Genomic DNA, 21,195 nt, shown 5'->3' on the forward strand with positions numbered 1-21,195 from the left:
AATGGGTGATTATTTTTTATAGTCAAAAAAAGTTACCCTATTTTTCAAGAAGATACATTGATTGAGTTATTTTTTATGAGAAAATATGATGATTCAATATTTAGATATTTAATTAAAAAAAAATAGAAAAATAATTTAGGTAACCCACAACCCAACCCAATCCAACCCGGAAATTAGTTGATTTACCCAACCCGGCCCAATGTTATAACAGGTGGTTATTTTACTAAACCCAACCCGGAGTACCATATGTGGTTTGGGTTTTGGTTTTGGCCAAACCCAACCCAATCCGGCCCACGTACATCCCTACCAGCCCCCATGAATTTTGAAGCAAGTGTGTCACAAAGCATAGTCCATTCATCTCTATGAGCAAACTGTTAACATGTGAAGACAATTATAATAGGCAGCTTACTATAAAAATACCCGATCATCAAAATTTATGTCCCATTATAGTTTATGCTAAGAAAAAGGTAAACCATCCACATATTGCATCATGATCTTAGATTTCACTACTTCAATATGACAATTGGTAGCAATAGTATGTAGACAACTTATGTCAAAAGGTTGAATCAATTAGTTTGTTAATTGTAACAATTAGGGAGTTGGACAGTGTTGAAAATTGACCATGGTGGTGCCAAGGCAGGGAAAGTTGACAGACCACAATACAATGGGAGTTGCCGCAATGAAGTTGGTGGCCATGGTGGATCTTAGAAAGCCATATTTATATGGTGGATTTTAGGCTCACAATCATAATCTTCTATCGACAACATCGAATTTACTTGAGTTAGTTGCAACGTACAATAAACAACATAGGCATGTTGCCTATAAATAGGAATAGGATGATACAAACCAGAACCTGTAGCAGTAGAAACAGAGCAGCAAACAGAATAGAAAAACATGGGAATAATATTAATTGGAACTAGATGAAACTGAAATAACAATTTATTTATGATTCAAAACAAGATAATAGAGGATCTCTCAATTATCTCCATAGACGAAGGTCAACAATCAGAAAACAGCATATGCAAACTCTTAAACGAAGGTCAACAACCAGAAAACAGGCAAAAACGAAGCAATGAAGGCAGAAAACAACCAGAGGTAGAAAGAAGCCTAGGGCAAAATAAATGAGCAAGTGAGTCTGAACACTACTAAAATTTTCATACGTAACTCTGTATTCCCTTTTAATCAATTTAAGAATTATAGGAAGACTAAAATGATGAGCATACTTTAAAAACTAACCTAAAACACAGTTAGATCAGCAGCAAAGACCAATGAGACTTACGCTGCAAAGAAGAGCAAGGGTTTCTTTCCAGAATTTTAGAGGCCTATTGTTCACAAGGCTTAAGAGATCATTGCTCACCATCGCTGAAACAACCTGAAAATAGAAATGAACCACAAATGAAAGAGATTTACAAAAAATAAATATCTGATAGGAATTTGACAATTTTTGTTGGATCTGAAATTTAAATATATTGTAAGATGTAATAATATCAACTACCTTTAAGTATGGTGATCGGTTTTTCTTAAGGTATTGATCCCGTCTACTTTCTCACAAGGAGGTACTACCCACATGAGCAATAACTAAAGCATCAGCCCATTTATTAGCAGATATGCATTGAGAAACTGCCCCCTTGTAGTCCCCAACAACTAAAGCACGCTGAACACTGTCATCAAATGAAGGATCACTGCTCTCTTCCACTTCCACATCATCATCTTCGATTTTCTTTGAACCATTTGCATTATCTGCAACAACAAAGTTGTTTGCAGCCATAGATGGAGGAGTCTCAGCTTTAGGACTGGGAAGATTGTTAAAGAAATCTTCCCCGTTGTCAGAAGAGAAAATAGTGGTTTCATTAGTAGCCACATGCCCTACGCTATTAACAGATGTGTCCTCAAGTCCGATAGCATTGACTTCCTGAGAAAGATCATCACTAACTGTGTCTTTTGTTTCACTTGGTGCATTAAAACCAAGGTGTGTGAGAAGTTCTGTTCTTGAAGTTCCATCATCTTCAAACATAACCTTCAAAAGGCCCCATGTTTCCCTTTCCTCGTCAGACCTGCCATAACAATAAAAAGCACTCAACATATGCAGGAGCCACAGTCTAATTGTTGGACTGACGATCAAACGCAAACAGCATAAAACGATATTGCGCTTTGTCGATAAAACTTACTCTGATTCCTGAGTCTTTTTATCACATAAAACCCTTAATAAAGTTCTTTCCCCATTCTGTATTGCAGCTCCAAATTCAGTTGAAGGACTCACCAGACCGTCTTCAGTGACCATGTTATGCACATAAACCTTGAAAATTATAAATAAGATGAATTCAACTGAAAGGTTACAGAACATGGACAAAGAAATATACTCAAAGTACTAAAATCTTGCACCTGAAGCCCCAGCAGGAGAACCTAAAGCACTAGGACGAAATGACACAGGTTTACCTCCAAAGCCAAAAGACACACCAGCAGGACGTCTATACCATTTTGGAGCTCTCAGCGGTACTGCACATAAAGGACATGCGTGTGTCATTTCACCACCAAATGCCACAACAACAAAAAAATTAAAACCAAAACAAGCATACACCACCAAATGCTTAGAAACAAAATCTACATAGACTGAGCATGGTACATGCAGATGATTTATAAGAAAGTAAATATTATAGTTAGTAACTTATTTGATGGAATTAAATAATTAAAGCATCACCTACACTAAAATCAGTCTCTCCAGAACCACGGCAACCCTGCAGATAACCACACGTGTTAGAATTAATATGGCCAGTAAAGGGATCAGCAGGAAGGAGTATTGAAAGCAGATTATGTCTAAAATATAAAAGTCAAAATAGGCATAACTTATTCAACATCCTATACCATCTATGTGTACACTTCTCATTTGTCTACTACAACTAAAAAATTGAATATATGAAGGCCAAAATTTTAAGCCAAATATTTAAATTACAATATAAGCCAAGTCGATACATGAAAACTGATTGATAGGATTTAGGGACTGTTTGTTTTATCTTTTGTTAAAAATGATTTTTAAAGTGTATTGTTATTTTGTTAAAAAAAATTAACAAATAATTTTTTTATAAAAGCTTCAAGTGAGAAATTGGTTTAAATAGCTTCTTTTAAAATGCCATTTTAAGTATTTCACCATTTTGTTACAAACTTTTTGGATGATAAATTTTAAATCATCTCTAAAATAAGAAGCTATTTTAAATAGCTTGTCATAAAAATCATTTTTGAGATATCTTTTTTAAAAAAATATGATTTTTATTAAGTTATTGAATGTCAAAATCACTCTATTAATTTATAAAAACATGAATTTGAAATAACTATTACTATTTTTAATTAAGTCATCATCAAAAACCATTTTTTAAAATACAAAGAAAAATCACTTTTATTAAAGCTAAAACAAGGAACTCCGCTCACAACGGCTTCTTTTTCTTCTACTAAAAGATATATTAAGGCCTGAATTCTAAGCAAAATGTTAAAATAAGAACATGAGCTAAGTATATATGTGAAAACTGATAGATAGGATTTAAGGCACACTATTATGCTCACAAAAGTGGAAGTCCAATTTATAGTCAAAAGTCAGTAATTAAAGTGAAATTATAGAGGAAAAAACAAGAATTTTATTTACGAGTGGAATTTATAATTATGGAGATCAGTTCCATGTCTATAACTTGAACAAGAACAAATTACAGTATCTTACAATTTATAGCATGATTGAAGTGATAAAAGATGAGAAGGAGAATTAGATAAGCAGTAATTGGTTATTTTTAAAAGGCTTAACTACAGATTTGGTCCTTTACTTTTATTTTAGATTTCAATTTGGTCCCTTACATTTAAAAAGTATCAATTTGGTCCCTTACGATTATTTTAAGTTTCAAGTTAGTCCTTTCCGTCAATTTTGTCACATGTGGCAGCCAATTTGCATATGTGGACTGACACGTGGCACTTGGACACACTGACACGTGTACTGTTCAAACGGTGTTAGTGGCAAAACTAACGGAAAGACTAACTTGAAACCTAAAATAAACGTAAGGGACAAAATTGATACTTTTTAAACGTAAGGGACCAAATTAAAACCTAAAATAAACGTAAGGGACCAAATGTGTAGTTAAGCCTTTTTAAAAAATATTGCAGAGGGAAATACTAATTCATTCTACCCTTTATGAGACAACTTCAGTCTATACCACAATAACAACACAACTATCTATTAAACTTGTGACCAATAATAATCAGGCAAAAAAAAAAAAATCAATATAACTAATCTACTATTTCATTTTCCTCATCACATCATTCCTTGCTAATTAGTCTCAAAATGAATAGTTAAGAGTATACTTCCACATAATTCCAAAAAAAAAGTCCAAATTATATTTATGTACCTTAATATCGTATATGCCTATTTTTCCATCAAAGGAAGATGCTGATATTACTCCAGGTATCTTAGAATACCAATGCACTTATGCACGTCAAAGTTCCAGTTAGTTCCGGTTGGCAATTCATAGGCAATCTGTGCCCACCCCCAACCAAAAAAGAAAAATTGTCACTACAGGGAAAATGTCCTATAAATGCGAAATCTAGCAAAATCTAGCAATTTTGAAATTCTTCAAAAAAAATAATATGTGAAAGCCATAAAAGAAGGCCAAACACCACCTCTCCAGAAATAGTGTCCCAGCATATAGTTCGGCTATCTTTGCAACATGTAAGCAAATAAGAGCTATCGTTGGGAGTTGGGACACCATGACATTGCAATTACGCCTAATATCAGAGATTTAGACAAAAAATAAAGTCAGATAAACTTCAAATGGTGATGGAGACTGTAGATTCACAGTAAAAGCTAAAAGAACTATAAAATTAAGATCCACCCAGGAAGCCTATAAATCATTTAAAAGCATGCTACTATCCATCTCCACATTAATTTGACAGGAACAATCAATAATCTTGCAGTACATCATAATTGATCAAAAAGCAAGAGCCGGAAAATACAGCACTAAGGAAGAGAACACCATAGGTAAGAATAATATAATTAAAGTAACTGCTAAAAACCATAAGAGAAATATTATATCGCATACTCTTTACCATGCCCAAAGCTATGTTACGTTCTAAAATATCTAGAATTTGCTAAACCCCCATGCCCATGTAAAATACACATGCTCTATATTGTATTTTTGCTTCCTAGCACTCTCTATCACTTGTCATATACAATTCACACATAATTGGGATCTACAGCCGTCGGACTTTAATTATATTTTACTAATTACTCGTTTGTTTCCCATATGTTTTTTCAATGGATTCATGGAAAGGGAATAAGAATATAACAAAAACAAAAGATAGCATTGATAATGACAACTAGAGGCAGACACAGAATACAATACATCATAAATAAACGAATGGCTGACTTTACCTCTAGTGTGCCCCACAAACTCCTTAATCGGTGTCATTATATTCCTCATATCCGAAAGCTGCGCCAACATGCTCATATAGTCAATACACATACACATTACCTTTAAAATAAACAGACAATCTGCAGAGACTATACCCTTATAGAAGGAGATCCGTCTACTCTGATGCAACAACAAGTTGTGTAGCAACATCAGGATTCCACTGCAAAACTGAGCACCGTCGTCTAACTGAGTCTGCAAAGCTCGTCAAGGTTACAGTGAGTTCTTTTCAAAACCAAAAGGCAAGAGATGATCGAGTTACCTTATCACTGGCTTATGCTTCTTTAGGTCCCAAACCACTGGAGAATAAAACCAAAATTTTAAAAAATAAACAAAAAAAAATTATCATCCCAACGAACAATAAAACAATAAGAACAAAATATAAAGGTTGAATTTAATCGCTTCCTCACCAGTGGTCCCATTATATGAAGTGGATGCTAATATGAGTTGCACTTTACTATTCCAAGATGAGAATGACACTTCCCCCTGGGAAGCAGAGCCACTACCCCGCGCAGTGGTCATAAACCATTCCCCCTGGGAAACAGAGCCACTATTACATTATGAATAAAGAATTCATAGTGCATTTTCCTCAAGAGTCATTGAGGCATTCATCCCTTACAAAACTTATGTAACATTAGAGACAAGGGTAATTAAGTTTGTAATGAAAAATCACTTCTAATTGAAGGGCAAAATTGAACTTAGGGACTAAGGGTCATCAAAGAATAATATATATCCATTCATGCATTATTATTATTATCATTATTATTATTATTATGAATAAAAATTCATAACTTTTTCTAATGGAAAAGAGGGCACCGATAGAGACAATTGCTTGAGTAGCAATTAAGGCAACAACTAGCTTTCACATTCAGGGACTAGAGTCATTAAGTAGTTTATCCAGCATTTTTTGGGCATCAAGAAAGCATTCATAATGTATTTTCCTCAAAGGTCGTTGAAGCATTCATCCCTTACAAAACTTATGAAACATTAGGGACAAGGGTCATTAATTTCATAATGCAATATCACTTTTAATTGCAGTTGCAGAATTGAATTTAGGGACTAAGGGTCATTCATGCATTATTATGAATAAAAATTCATAAAAAAAATTAATAGAAAAGAGGACACCGACAGAGACAATTGCTTGAGTAGCAATTCAGGCAACAACTAGTTATTTCACATTCAGGGACTAGAGTCGTTAAGTAATTTATCCAGCATTTTTTGCGCATCAAGAAAGCATTCATAATGCATTTTCCTCAAAGAGCATTCATCCCTTACAAAACATATGAAACATTAGGGACAAGGGTCATTAATTTCATAATGCAATATCACTTTTAATTGCAGTTGCAGAATTGAATTTAGGGACTAAGGGTCATTCATGCATTATTATGAATAAAAATTCATAAAAAAAATTTAATAGAAAAGAGGACACCGGTAGAGACAATTGTTTGAGTAGCAATTCAGGCAACAACTACTTTTTCACATTCAGGGACTAGAGTCGTTAAGTAATTTATCCAGCATTTTTTGGGCATCAAGAAAGCATTCATAATGTATTTTCCTCAAAGGTCATTGAAGCATTCATCCCTTACAAAACTTATGAAACATTAGGGACAAGGGTCATTAATTTCATAATGCAATATCACTTTTAATTGCAGTTGCAGAATTGAATTTAGGGACTAAGGGTCATTCATGCATTATTGTGAATAAAAATAATTTATTTTTAATAGAAAAGAGGACACCTATAGAGACAATTGCTTTAGTAGCAATTAAGGCAACAACTAGCTTTTTCACATTCAGGAACTATGGTCATGGAGGCATCTATGATCCATCCGTTAAAATTTATAAAACAAAGTATATTCATCGATTCCAACGGTCAAATTTGGGGTTACTAGAGCAATATACTCCACCCCATTTTTAGATAATGAAAAAAGATTCCGTCACACCATAGTAAACTTATAGGCTGACTAAGTTCTCAAAAACGAAATTAGACTGCATTAAACACCAATCTCCCAAATACATAACATAGTAAAAAAGGTCATCTTCTTAAGCTAATTATAGAGTTGTAAGTATATAGCAGCATCGTAAATTGCACGACATGTAGGTAATTGATAGCAAGTGTTAATTGCTTTATACCATATGAGAAACATATAAAATGGTTGAATCACTGCTTTTCCTTCATTCCGAAGCACACTTAAAGCTATATCTGATTCTACACCATACATATAGGGGGGAAAGACAGCTCAAATCATAGAATTACCATATTAATAAAACTTGTTCCCACATTTACTTCCGACATAAAATGTCTATTCACAGCACCTGTCATTGAGTAGCAATTAAGGCAACAACTAACTTTTTCACATTCAGGGACTAGAGTCATTAAGTAATTTATCCAACATTTTTTGGGCATCAAGAAAGCATTCATAATGCATTTTCCTCAAAGGTCATTGAAGCATTCATCCCTTACAAAACTTATGAAACATTAGGGACAAGGGTCATTAATTTCATAATGCAATATCACTTTTAATTGCAGTTGCATAATTGAATTTAGGGACTAAGGGTCATTCGTGCATTATTATGAATAAAAATTCATAATTTTTTTTAATAGAAAAGAGGACACCGATAGAGACAATTGTTTGAGTAGCAATTAAGGCAACAACTAGCTTTTTCACATTCAGGGACTAGAGTCTTTAAGTAATTTACCCAGCATTTTTTGGGCATCAAAAAAGCATTCATAATGCATTTTCCTCAAAGGTCATTGAAACATTCATCACTTACAAAACTTATGAAACATTAGGGACAAGGGTCATTAATTTCATAATGCAATATCACTTTTAATTGCAGTTGCAGAATTGAATTTAGGGACTAAGGGTCATTCACGCATTATTATGAATAAAAATTCATAATTTTTTTTAATAGAAAAGAGGACACCGATAGAGACAATTGCTTGAGTAGCAATTAAGGCAACAACTAGCTTTTTCACATTCAGGGACTAAGTCGTTAAGTAATTTATCTGGCATTTTTTGGGTATCAAGAAAGCATTCATAATGCATTTTCCTCAAAGGTCATTGAAGCATTCATCCCTTGCAAAACTTATGAAACATTAGGGACAAGGGTCATTAAGTTCATAATGCAAAATCACTTTTAATTGCAGTTGCATAATTGAATTTAGGGACTAAGGGTCATTAAAGCAGAATATATATCCATTCATGCATTATTATGAATAAAAATTCATAATTTTTTTAATAGAAAAGAGAACAACGATAGAGACAATTGCTTGAGTAGCAATTAAGGCAACAACAAGCTTTTTCACATTCAGGGACTAGAGTCTTTAAGTAATTTATCCAGCATTTTTTGGGCATCAAGAAAACATTCACAATGCATTTTCCTCAAAGGTCAATGAAGCATTCATCCCGTGCAAAACTTATGAAACATTAGGGACAGGGTCATTAAGTTCATAATGTAATATCACTTTTAATTGCAGTTGCGGGATTGAATTTAGGGACTAAGGGTCATCAAAGCAGAATATACATCCATTCATGCATTATTATGAATAAAAAATCATAAAATTTTTTTAATAGAAAAGAAGACACCGATAGAGACAATTGTTTGAGTAGCAATTAAGGCAACAACTAGCTTTTTCACATTCAGGGACTAGAGTCATTAAGTAATTTATCCAACATTTTTTGGGTATCAAGAAATCCAATCCCTTACAAAATTTGCAGGTTCAGTTTTTTCGAAGATTAAAGGTTTCTGAAAAATCAAGAAGCCTGGTTGTTCCCAACAAGGTTCGATTATAAATCAGATAGAGCAAATATGTAGGAAAGAAAATGACAGAGAGGAAATTATAAGTACTTGTGTTATAGAATGCTTATGGGTGTGACGCTGGCAGTTGAAAGAAGGAAGCTTGGTGCTGATATTCTGTGGCACAAAGCCTTAGACCAGTCTCGGGCAATGTTCCAGGTGATGTAGAGCTTATGTTTGAGTCCAAGAATGTATTTCCACTCTGCAATTCAAATGCCGCATGAATAAGTTTTTTTAATTTTGTTATTGGAAATAAGTTTCTTTCAGCTTCTGAAAGACTGAAACATGCATAACAATGGCAATGGCATCCAATATATATGTGACTAGGTCTGTGTAAAATTTAGGTTTAATTACTCCGTCAGTCCCTGAACTATTTAGAAATTTCTAACTAGGCTCTTGACTACAAAAGTCTGTAATTATGTCATTGAACTAGTCAATAATTTGTAATTGAATCCCTTAACTTTAAATAATTTGTAATCGGTTAACTAGTTCAAACACTCGATTTAAATAATTTGTAACTAGGTCTCTAAACTTGTCACTGATTATAAATTATTAAAAAATTCTGGTACCCAATTATAAAAGACTAAGTTGAAGACCCAACTACAAACTATTTTAGTTCAATTACCTATTTAGATATTCTCAAATAGTTCAGAACCGGCAGATAATTAAACCTAAAATTTAATGATTAAGTCCTCACTTAAAAAAATAAAGTTTGAAGTACCCAAAATAAATCAGAGATGAAGATATCTCAAAGCCAGAAACAATTATTCCAAATTCAAAACTAAAGAAAGTAAAGCAGTACCAAAGGAAAACTCTGTTGAACATTAGAATTTGTGGATTCGTCCTTATTGTTGTTGTACTCTGGAGCAGGAATCCTGAACGGCGTTCCATATAATGAATGGGTACTCGTGAACGTGAAAATCTTCTGTTGTTTACCCGATAGGAGGTTTTCATAATGACACGCCATTTCTTTATATGGCATGTTACAAGGTGTTGAAACAGAAATCCTTCCTACATGATTTGTTGTCTCCAAAACCTGCAGACGAAATATCATTTTTCAACTCATTATTTTTTTAGAATTAATAATAGAACTGTGTTGAAGAGAATATTTTTCAAACCACAGAATTTATTCTATTATATCAAGAAAAAATAAATCACACTGGATCCAGCATTTGACAAATTGACCATTTAAATGTGGAGCTCGGTAAAATGAATGTCCGACTAAAAAGTATGTCTATTAACAGGGAAATTGACACGGAGCCATCACAAAGACACAAATACTATGACATTACAAAATTTTGAGTCCCATGGGATGTGAAGCATGGACAGACACCCAAGAACTCAACATATTAGAAATGTAACAGTAGAATTTGGTGATTTAGTTTGACCAAGTGTCCAATACATGGCTCCTTATTTTGGAGATTTAGTGCTTGTGTCATGTGTTAAGAAGTCTCTGATAGTTAACCAACACAAACACAATTCTTTAATTCCTTGTTCTCCTTTGCAGTATAACTTGCTTTAGACTATCGAGTGGGTACTGCTACTGTTTTCATTTCATTAATGGCTATCTAATAGGTTAATAAAAAACAAAACTTGAAAAGCTTTGGGCATTGAGATCCTTCCATCTGCTCTGATTCTTAACAGGAAAGTACCTTTATGTCTTTGTAGTTTAGTTGTGCTGAGGTCGGAAAATATACTTGACCTTTATGCGAAAGCCACTTTCTTGACTCTCCTCAATAGCTTATGTTATCTTGTGTAGGTACAAAATGGTTAATATTTCCATAAGGGAAAACCCAAACATGTTTTCCTAAAAACACGACTCCTAAGAAAAAACATGAAAACTAATTTGATCCTTCAGAAATTAAAAGTATCATAGAAGATTTAGGGTGCGTTTGGAAGAGCTTATCTGCACTTATTTATAGAATAAGCGCTGAATTTCAGAGAGCTTATAAAAATAGCTCATGACATGTCTATAAACTTTTTTTATAAATAGCTTATACATAGATGTTTATATGAAAAGCACAAATTCATTAAGCACTTAATTGAGTTTTGTACCCAACACACCCTTAATACCATGTCAATAGCTAAATCAATCCAAAAGACCAAAACTTAACCTGTAGGTGTAGGTCTCAAAATAGTTTATCTCTAACTAGTGCAATTCTAGATGTGTGTTTGGATTAGCGTATCAAAATATCTTATAATCAAAGTCTTTTTAGGGGAACTTTAGAGAAGAATCAAAAATCAGATTTTTCATTATTCCCTATAACTTAATTTAAACCGAACTTGTTATTAGTGTGTACATATCAATGAACAGGAAAACTTACTGAACCCAAAATGTCATCAACACTCAGCAGGGTTAGATTATCTGAAAACTGTTGTCCACCAGCATTAGCTTGGCCCAAACCAGAATCTGGAATGTCATCGTCAGTAGTAAATAATGGAATATCAACCTGCATAATTTCATGTAGGTGAACTATACATGTTAAAATACAATTGAAATATATTTTTTTTTTTAAAAAATAAACATATGAGCAGAGCTGTGCAAATTACCATATCAGAATGTTTATCGTCCTTTAGTCCAGACTGGTAAGCATTTCATGTTGCATCATAATTTCATGCCACATGTCCTTCGCTGAGATACCCTCGTAAGAACCCGATATAACAAAGACAGGGCAATCTGAGACATGAACATCTTCTGCAGCAATTGCAAATGTGACGGGAGATTGCTCTTTTACAAATTTAAGGATTGTATTTCTTTTCATCCATTGCCTGAAAAGATATTAATAATAAGTTAGAGTTGCTTGTGAAACCACGAATGTTCTTGAAATATCAAGAATTAAAAAATCGGTATCACATATGGTAATAAATCATAACCATGATCTTGGCACAGAACACATTTTTGCACGATTATAAAGCAGAAGATTGAATGTTCTTGAATGATCAAGAATGAGAAAAATGGGTAGAGTTATTATACCTTTTATCAAGTAGAAGATTGAATGTTCTTGATCTAGGGTTTATACCCTAATTTTCATCAACAAAAAAAAAGGGATTTTGATTTTATGAAGGAGAAGATTGAAAAAATTACCGTAGCAAACATAAGAGATTATCGGCACAGATTGAGCATAGCAGTTTCTTGATCTTTGAACAACCCACCCAACGCCACAATGTGTGCGTGTTTCTTTGTTTCTTGTTTTCTTGAAGAAGAAAGAAAAAGAACGAGTTTTTATTTTCTTTTCACAAACTAGCGTAAGATTGTTAATGTGCCGTTTGTTTTGTTTTAGGGATGGCAGAAAAATCCAAACCCGTGAGACCCATCCGAACCCAAACCCAAGTCAACGGGCGAAACCCGAATTGACTGGGTTTGGGTTTGGGTTTGGGTGACACCCGAAAATATGGGTGTGGGTTTGGTATCACTCAAACCCACACCCGAAACCCATACACCCACCCGAAACATGTTAAAATTACCTAAATACCCCCACATATATATATAAGTGTAAAAGTAAAATTAGGTTTTTCACAAACCACAAACCAAAATTGTGTTTGAATTTTGCTTGAAAGTTGGAAGAACTTAATTTTGGTTTAGTTGTAATTTAATTTCTTGAAAGACTATTTTGTAATTTTAAATTCCCTTGTAATTTTAAACCTATGTTTTTGCTAAGTGATTGACAATATGTTTAAATTCCATTGTTTTTGCTTAAATTTACCTTGTTTTGCTTAAATTTGCAAAGTAGTACAAAATGTGTTGTGGGTTTGGGTTTGGGTGTAAAAAACCCGAACCCAATGGGTGTGGGCGTGGGTGTGGTTTTGCCACCCGAACAGATTTGGGTTTGGGTTTGGGTTTGGGTGTTGATTTCGGGTGTGGGTTTGGTATCACTCAAACCCGCACCCGTGGGCGCCCATTGCCATCCCTATTTTGTTTTAGGTATTTCGCCAAGAGAGAAAATCACAACCAGGAAGAGGCAAAGGTATTGGAAACGGAGGACCAAAACGACACCGTGAGGTTCTGAGAGATAACATTCAATTCAAGGAATATATACAAAGCCTCTATAACAAATCACGCATATTGGTGGTGATTGAACTATGAGTTGAAAGATCGGGTGGTGATGGTATTTACTTCATTTTAGTTAATATACTTCATCCGTCTCAAATTATAAGAAAAAAAACTCATTTTTTTATCCTAAATTATAAGGAAAAAAATCATTTTTAAGAATGTTTTTCTTATATTCTCATAAAATTAAATGCAAATTGTATTTAATTTTCTCTCTCTTCCCTTTTCTCAATAAACAACAACCAATAAAAATTGGTTTTACATCTTCCTATGCAACTTATTCTAAGAAAAACCCACAAAAACATATTTCAAATTATCATGTTTTACCTTTTCTTAATAAGTGTGATTTTTTTATTTTTCCTTATAATTTGGGACGTAGGGAGTATATTAGTAAAATTAGACTAATGTCTGACTGCACTCAATTTTGACCTTAATAAGGAGTTAAAAGGTTTGTTATCCCTCATTTATAGATTAAACCCTCGGTTCTCACATACGGCATCAATAATCCAAAACGAAATTAATGACAAAAAGTGAAATTGATTGAATGTGATAGAAGAATTTGATGCTACTACTCCACAAGAGGTGGTGTACGTGCACAAAAGTAAGTGGGAATTTTAAGAGACAAAAGTTTTTTTTTAAAACAAAAAGAGACAAAAGTTTAACTAGAATATAGAATGTATATTTAACAAAGGGCTGAATTTTTAACTTTTATAAGTGAGGTGTTGGGAATGTGAAATTTTGAGATGGTTAGATGATTGCTGCTTGCATTTTGACTTGATTCACAAGTAACCGAATAAATATTGTGCCTTGATTTAAACATGGAGATTTATTAAGATATATTAAGTAACCGAATAAATATTGTGACTTGAGATTTAAACACGGAGATTTATTAAGATATATTAAGTAACCGAATAAATATTGTGACTTGAGTTAAAGTCTCCTCATAATCCAACAAAATTTATAGTGTGACTTGATCCAATCCAGAACTCTAAGCAATACAGTTACCTAAAGAAATTGAGAATCACACAAGATAAAAAAAACAAGACTTTGGAAAATTGTGTTTTTTTTTTGTCAAGTAGTCTAGTGGCTAAACTCTCACACATTTAAATGTGAAATCCCGGGTTCAAACCCCGATCACTCCAATAAGATTGCAAGCTGGAATAATACAATCCTTATAATGGAATTTTGAATATTTTGCAAAATGAAGTAATTGTTGGTATTTCAAGTGTGAGTTGAGTCCCACGTCGGATGAAACATTGAATGTTGAATGGTTTATAAGTGTGGATGATCCCCCGACTGCCCCCTCTTCATGACCCAACAGTAATTCAATCCCACTACTGGTTCTTCAAGAAATAGTACTCTACCATTTAGAGAATAATATTATACGCTCCCCCCCCTAAAGGATAAGAAAGATGTACTATGATTATTCTTCAATCATATGTACTGTCAGAGATTCATAAGATTATTCTTCAATCATAAGTGACGTCTTCTAAATAAATCTGGCAATAATGACTTTCTTCAGCATCTGAGAGTCATTGCCTCTGAAGGTCTCTAGCTTCTAAACTATGATAGCCTTTAAAGGTCTTTAGAACTTTAGATAGCTTGGTTGCTTATGGGAATTCTTCATATGTTATCTTCAATTTGATTTTTCCAATGTTATGAGAGATATTAAAATTTGTTTTGAGATCCTGCACGCTCAGAATAGTTTTTACTACTCCAGTTGTGCATTTGAATCTTTCAAAAATGAAAACATTTGCTTAGCTGCTGGGGCAATCTCCAGTATTCTAACAAATCAGAATTAAATCAGTCATAAGTGGTGATATACTCAATTGGTCAAAAACATGTTATGTATTTAATTACCAGCTGAGAATTAATTAACAAAAAATATGAAAAAGTTAATGAATGAAATGAAATCTCTTACTTGGTGAAAAACTTGAGACTCAGGTCTCCAGAATTGTTCTTGATTGCATTCCATGACTTTACTACTAGAGCTTCTTGCTCTTCTGTGAAATCAACACTTCCCTCTACAGTTTTCTTGTTCTCTTCCAAATTTGTTTATTAAATTGAGCTGGCAATGGCAAAGGATGAGGTAGGAAATTGTTGATATTGTAGTTTGCTCTGTTACTAAATTTATAGTGAGATTCATTCATTGTTTGAAATTTAAGATGATGTTGCTCATTCGTGTCAATTGGGAGATGAGTTACTATTTAATTGTAAATGGATCTTTGTCAGACTAGGCTTTTCTTTTCCAAGGAAAAAAAGTTAAAATTTAAAACAATTTTATTTTTTCAAAAGTAATTTTAATATTTTCACAAGCTATAAATACAAGGATAAATCAAATTATAATGTGCACTAACAATTAAAGGTGGCAATTACATAATAAAATTGTTATTGTAAATGTAATTTAGTCGGTAGCTACCAAAAACATTATTTGAAGGGTTTGGATTAGAACACAATTTTTTTTACTTCTTCACAATTTATATCCAATGAATGCCAATGGTTTGGATTAAAAAAAGTGAGTCTAATCATTAATCTCTTTGACAAAAAAAATGGCAATGTATATCCAATGAATCACTTTAACTTCTTTTAATTTATTTTTTAAAAAATTAAAACTGATTTAGTTTTTTTAATAATGAAATCGAGAATTATTTAATTTTCCTATTCCTTTACATATTTTTTCTTATTATAAAAATACTATGTTTTTTTTTTAAGCAAATAAAAATACTATGTTAAAAATATATTTATAATGTAGCAGAATATTTTTTACTAGAAAACAAAACAGAATTATATATAAAACAAGGCTATTTTATTATTAAAAAAGCTAAATCAATGCATAAAAATAGAATTATATCGTGCATAAATTTTCAACTAACAATTTCGATATTGTTAGATTGAACGCATTTATCCAAGTTTGAACCGAATGCTCGGGAGTGTCTATAAACCAGGGGAAAAAAAGGCTATACTAAATCATCTATTAAAAAAAAGAAAAAAGACTACCACATTTTTTATGTTAGAAATGTATTTATAAAGTTGTAGTCGCAGACTTGCAGCATTACCTGAACTTTGCGCAACAAAGATTAGAAATTCAGGTATGATCATAAGTGATAATCCCACACAAACGCAATCCATCGCGCGTATGTTGTTAAATATCATAGGGTTGTTCATATGAGTATACATTTGATTTTGTCAACATTGCTCTAGTGATCTTTCAGGTGAAATTTTCTCCCATTTTTTAAAAACTAAAGATCAACTGCATCACTTACCTAAATATCAACCGTTAATCATGACAATCACTCAGCTAATACAAAAAGACAGTAAAATCAACCACCAATGTAGTTTTTTGAATAACATATCAACAAAATTTAAAACATAAAATAGAGGGGAAGGAGTGAAGTGATATACAATGTGGAGAGCAAATGCTATTCTTAACCACATCCATAGTTTATATCAGGTGTTGCAGCAACAGCCGAAAATGGGATTTCAACTCTCTCTTTCACAAGACATCGAGCCTCTCCATTTTCCAGCACCAGGACCCTCCCAGGTGGACACCGTCTCTCACCCTTATTATTAGTGGTAGATCTCTCGTTGTCATTTTCTAGTCTGCGATGTACACTGAAACGAGTACCTATCTTCCCCATATTAGGACCAAATCCAGACAAAGTCAATATTGATACCACACCGACAACTGTGAGCATTGCTTTTGCAGCAGAAGTTATAAAAAATCGTAACCCTTTTCTTGAACTTTTAGCCCCATCTTCAACATGATTTTGCTCTTTTTCAGTTTGAGTCTTTTTAGCCTCGATCATGTTATCAAGTGTGATTAATCCATTGCGACCAGACTTATTGACAGAAGGGATCTGTGACAGATATTCCTTGTCAAGAGACATGGAATATGGAGGGCGGTTTGGATAAGGAGGAAGTAGTAGATCATTGTTTGGCTCCACTGTTTCACTCGCAAAAGTGGAAGCTTCATGTATCACTTCCAAATCTTTGCCTTTATATTCCTTTAGCTTATTAATTAACACTTTGCGACTGTTTTCAATCTCAGCCAAGGCAATCTCTCTTTCGTACCGTTGTTGTTGTTGCAGCACCTGTATCACACAGAACAGTTAGGATTCCCAAAATGTAATCTCAATCATATTTTGAATATTTTCCCATAGCAGCAACACTAAAATATTTTTCTCATAAGTGAAGCCGATTACCGACAACATAAACCAAACAACAACTGCAACATAATGTCCTGTGTTAGGAAGTTTTCAACTAAGAAAACTAGGGATTTTAAGCTAAGGAGGAGAATAACAAGAAAAACTATCTAGAAAAAAAACACTCTTTTTCATTCATTTGATTGATTTCCCAAATGGGAACATTACACTTCATAATATACTATATACTGTACTATTCTAAATAGATGCTAACCATCCATGTGTCGTAATCACCAGAGTTTCTAAGAAAAATCCTAAAAACATATGAATTTAAAATAACATGTAATATATCAAAATACTAAATAAAACATTTTAACTAAATAATTCATAGATTAGGTTAACTATAAGCCCTCTATTATCCTATGATTAAGAAAACCATCTTAAAAAAAATTTAAACAATTCACAAAGCAGCTTACAAGTACTAATACAAGTTTAATGATCATCACTGATAGCAGAGATGAAAAATCATATTCGTGTAATGGCAAAAAGTAGCAAAGAGTGTGAAACACTGAAGCCTGGAATTATATTGATGGATAAACTAGTTAAGTTACTAACTACTTTAGTAGTTATAGTGAGCTAAGTTTCATTTCACATGGTCATTGTGGAATTGCTAGTTGTAAGATAACCTACACAAAGGGTATGCTTAGCTAAAGAGTAAGGTTTCAATTTTCAATTGCAATTACAACAATTAGATATAGCAATAACATCTTAAAACTTGAGTTCAGCCTAATTCAATCCTACGAAACCGGTTTGTTGGATCTAACTTAAATAAACACAATGCAAGTCATATATCTTTCCCACTTGGGACTCTCTGTTTATTTTTAAAACTCGGTTTCGGTCCAAAGACCGACTGATCCCGCGGACACCAATCCTACCGCCCACTAGTGGGTGGTCCATTTGAAGCCAGAGTTTTTCTCTGGATGACATTCCCAACACAGGAAGTGGCACCGGGAGGATTCAACCCTTCACCACCAGGCCAATCCATGTGGGTTCACTTGTGACTCTTAGGCTTTGTTTGCAAGTTAGGAGGGGAGGTGAAGATTTTGAGGGAAGGAAAGTAGTGGAAAAATAGATAAATCTTCCACATTTTTTGGGAGTGTTTTTGTAAGGAATATTAAATGAATGTTTTTGATTAATAAGTTTTTAATTTTAACAATATCATAACAACATAAATTAAATTTGAAGAATTCATATAAACCCTCCAAAAACCTCCTGCAATAATTTTTTTTGAGTTCCCCCAAATTATGAGGATTATTATGTATTGTGAAGAAAAAATGAATCTTTCAAAAACTCTTCCGTCTCAAAATCCTCCACAAAGCTTTAACATAACAATGAACAAACTCTCAATCTTACTAATTGAAGTAACAAAAACATAAAATAAAAAACATGGGCAAGGTTTAATTTTTCATTTGCAATTGCAACAATTGAAATGCATTAACTTGCAACTAACAGTGGAAAAATAAAACTAAAATTGAAAACCTAATTATAAAGTGATTTTAATTTGGGGGTGAATGAGTACCTACCTGCAAAGAAGAAAGTTGAGTCTCCAAAGCTTCAAGTGCATCGCAAATGTTGAGAAGCCTATCAGTAGAATCATCATCTTCATCATCTTCAAGGCCATTTGGAGAAGTTGGTTTGTGGATGGAATTGTTGATCTTGAATCTAAGTTCTGTGGCTCTAGCTAACACTAACCCTATTCCTTCTTCTTCCATTTCTCTCTGAGTTTGTTTGTTTTTTCTATTCACTTTCTTGTGACTGAAAGTGAGTGTGTGTGTGTTGTTTATTTGGCAAATAATATAATCTCTCTTTCTCAATTTTTCCTCGTCACTTTCCAAGTAGGTAAAAGACAATGAATGAAGTCATGAACACAAAATACATGAAATAGTATTTTTCCAATTTCTTTAAATTCCAATTTCGTCCTCCACTCATTCCTCCTCTTGTCTGCCCCCCACCCAGAATCTATGTACGTACGTATATGGTCCATTTTGGACGCAGTTTTTGACACTTGTTTTTATTTCCTTTTATATACTGTATATGTTAAAAATAAAAACTACTAAATAAATATAAGACAATAAAACAAAACAATTTCACAACAACCAATCGTTAGTTCGTTCAGTGGTGATTGACGCTGAACTTGGTAGGGAGGACTGCAATTCGATCCCCCACAACTACAATCGGGAGGGGGCTGAAACAACTTGATGTCATAACTGATCCCCGAACCAGATTCAATTGGTGGTAAAAAATAAAATAAAAAAAAACCAACAAAAAAATTTCTCTCATTAGAAATTGAACTTGAATTCTTCTAAATAATTTATTCTGAAAGAAGTTTATTAAACACTTGAATTAAATGATAATAATTTTTTGCTTATCAAATATTGTAGGAGGACTATACAAGAAAAGAAATAAACATTGCTTTTTTGATAAAATAAATATTTTTTTAATACCTTACCGTTCATGTTGAAATATTTAGATAATTAGATATATCTTAATATATTTTTTTATTCAATATTTATCTTTTCAAATCAAACATAGCGTTCATGTTGAAATATTTTCTCGTTATATTTTTTTAGTGCAACACTAATGAGTAAGAGAGTTAGAAATAAGGCTTAATTAATAAAATAGTCCCTTAAAGACATTTTTGGTTTCAGATTGGTCCCTTAAAGAAAAAAAGGTCCAAATAGGTCCCTTAAAGAAAAAAAAGTCCGAATAGGTCCCTTAAAGACATTTCCGTTAATCAGTTTGGTCCCTAAAAAGAGGTCTAAATAGGACCAAACTGATTAACGGATATGTCTTTAAGGGACCTATTCGGACCTTTTATTCTTTAAGGGACCTATTTAGACCTTTTTTTCTTTAAGGGACCAATATGAAACCAAAAATGTCTTTAAGGGACCATTTTATTAATTAAGCCTAGAAATAAAGTCACTATAGCAAATAGTATATGTAAGAGGTTTTAAGTTTGATTATTTACTCCGTTGTAAAGAAAAAAAATAGACAAATATTTTGGAAGCCGATGGAAATTAACAAAAGCTTTTTTTAAAAAAAAAAGAAGTCAAAGCTAGTTATTGATTGTTGATATATTGATATTTTTTCTCCTAAATCAAAATTTGAAAACTCATTTAACTCTTAAATCAAATGAGGTGTGTTACCCGAACAAATTTCTTCTACGGTCAAAAGGTTAAAAGTAATTTATCAAGATCCACAAACTATAAAGTATTTCTCTTTTAGAAATAAATAATTAAATTTATTAGTGATTAGTCATATTGACTATAAATGGTCTTTGATATAATCAATTCAACTACATGGTGACAAGTCAATGAGGTCGAAAGTATCCTTAATTTAGTGATATATAGTTCGACAAAATCAACATTCACTCATCGTTTGCATTGCAGTGCCGGTAGGCATAGATAGTCGTTACTCATTATATTGTAAACATGATTTTATATTTGTAATTTATTCATAAATTAATAGTGTTTTGTTATTTATTTTTAAAATAATTTTAGCTCAAACACTAAAAGTCAAAATTCCATACCTTAAAACCCCACAAACCCTAAACCTAATTAAAAAAAGCACGCATCAAACTCACTTGGATTGGTGCATTGGTATTGGCTTGGGACCTGAGATTGTGCTCCTCTTGTCTAAGGTTCGATTCCCTCTTGTGTCAATTTGGATGAGCTAAATTAGCTTCTTCAAAAAAAAAAAAAAACAC

General features: G+C 32.9%; 2 protein-coding genes, 1 long non-coding RNA gene and 1 pseudogene across 5 annotated transcripts; all 4 read right to left on the minus strand.

Annotated features, from left to right (window-relative positions):
• Nucleotides 1-309: 309 nt before the first annotated feature.
• On the minus strand, nucleotides 310-1,550 carry LOC123913112. The gene is made up of 3 exons (XR_006811570.1): nucleotides 1,496-1,550; nucleotides 1,237-1,372; nucleotides 310-371 (listed from the first exon to the last, which is right to left on the minus strand). It is a non-coding gene; the product is annotated as an uncharacterized LOC123913112 (long non-coding RNA).
• A 365-nt stretch (nucleotides 1,551-1,915) lies between these two features.
• Nucleotides 1,916-7,761, minus strand: LOC123914751 (annotated as a pseudogene).
• A 1,274-nt stretch (nucleotides 7,762-9,035) lies between these two features.
• Nucleotides 9,036-12,514, minus strand: LOC123913108. Of its 3 annotated transcripts, XM_045963716.1 has the most exons (6): nucleotides 12,325-12,514; nucleotides 11,790-12,008; nucleotides 11,564-11,689; nucleotides 10,042-10,275; nucleotides 9,291-9,441; nucleotides 9,036-9,205 (listed from the first exon to the last, which is right to left on the minus strand). In XM_045963716.1, the coding sequence occupies exons 2-5, from the start codon at nucleotides 11,790-11,792 to the stop codon at nucleotides 9,307-9,309; spliced, it is 498 nt and encodes a 165-aa protein (XP_045819672.1). In that variant the 5' UTR covers nucleotides 11,793-12,008; nucleotides 12,325-12,514; the 3' UTR covers nucleotides 9,036-9,205; nucleotides 9,291-9,306. The 3 variants fall into 3 exon arrangements, with proteins under 3 accessions (XP_045819672.1, XP_045819671.1, XP_045819673.1); XM_045963715.1 differs by having other exon boundaries at nucleotides 9,036-9,441; XM_045963717.1 differs by having other exon boundaries at nucleotides 9,036-9,455.
• Nucleotides 12,515-16,385: 3,871 nt separating this feature from the next.
• On the minus strand, nucleotides 16,386-19,432 carry LOC123913106 (plastid division protein PDV2). Its single transcript, XM_045963713.1, has 2 exons — nucleotides 19,013-19,432; nucleotides 16,386-17,378 (listed from the first exon to the last, which is right to left on the minus strand). Exons 1-2 carry the CDS (start codon nucleotides 19,199-19,201, stop codon nucleotides 16,713-16,715), a joined length of 855 nt encoding a protein of 284 aa, XP_045819669.1. The 5' UTR covers nucleotides 19,202-19,432; the 3' UTR covers nucleotides 16,386-16,712.
• Nucleotides 19,433-21,195: the final 1,763 nt, after the last annotated feature.

The sequence above is a fragment of the Trifolium pratense genome, linkage group LG3 (assembly GCF_020283565.1).
Source record: "Trifolium pratense cultivar HEN17-A07 linkage group LG3, ARS_RC_1.1, whole genome shotgun sequence".
NCBI lineage: Eukaryota > Viridiplantae > Streptophyta > Magnoliopsida > Fabales > Fabaceae > Trifolium > Trifolium pratense.

Coding starts and splice junctions, on each gene's coding strand:
- LOC123913108 (XM_045963716.1), bottom strand. Junction 10,276..11,563: donor TTGATGACATTTTGGGTTCA/GTAAGTTTTCCT, acceptor TTTCGTCTGCAG/GTTTTGGAGACAACAAATCA. Junction 9,442..10,041: donor TTCAACAGAGTTTTCCTTTG/GTACTGCTTTAC, acceptor TTTGAATTGCAG/AGTGGAAATACATTCTTGGA.
- LOC123913106 (XM_045963713.1), bottom strand. CDS start 19,201: ATGGAAGAAGAAGGAATAGGGTTAGTGTTAGCTAGAGCCACAGAACTT. Junction 17,379..19,012: donor CTCAACTTTCTTCTTTGCAG/GTAGGTACTCAT, acceptor TGTGTGATACAG/GTGCTGCAACAACAACAACG.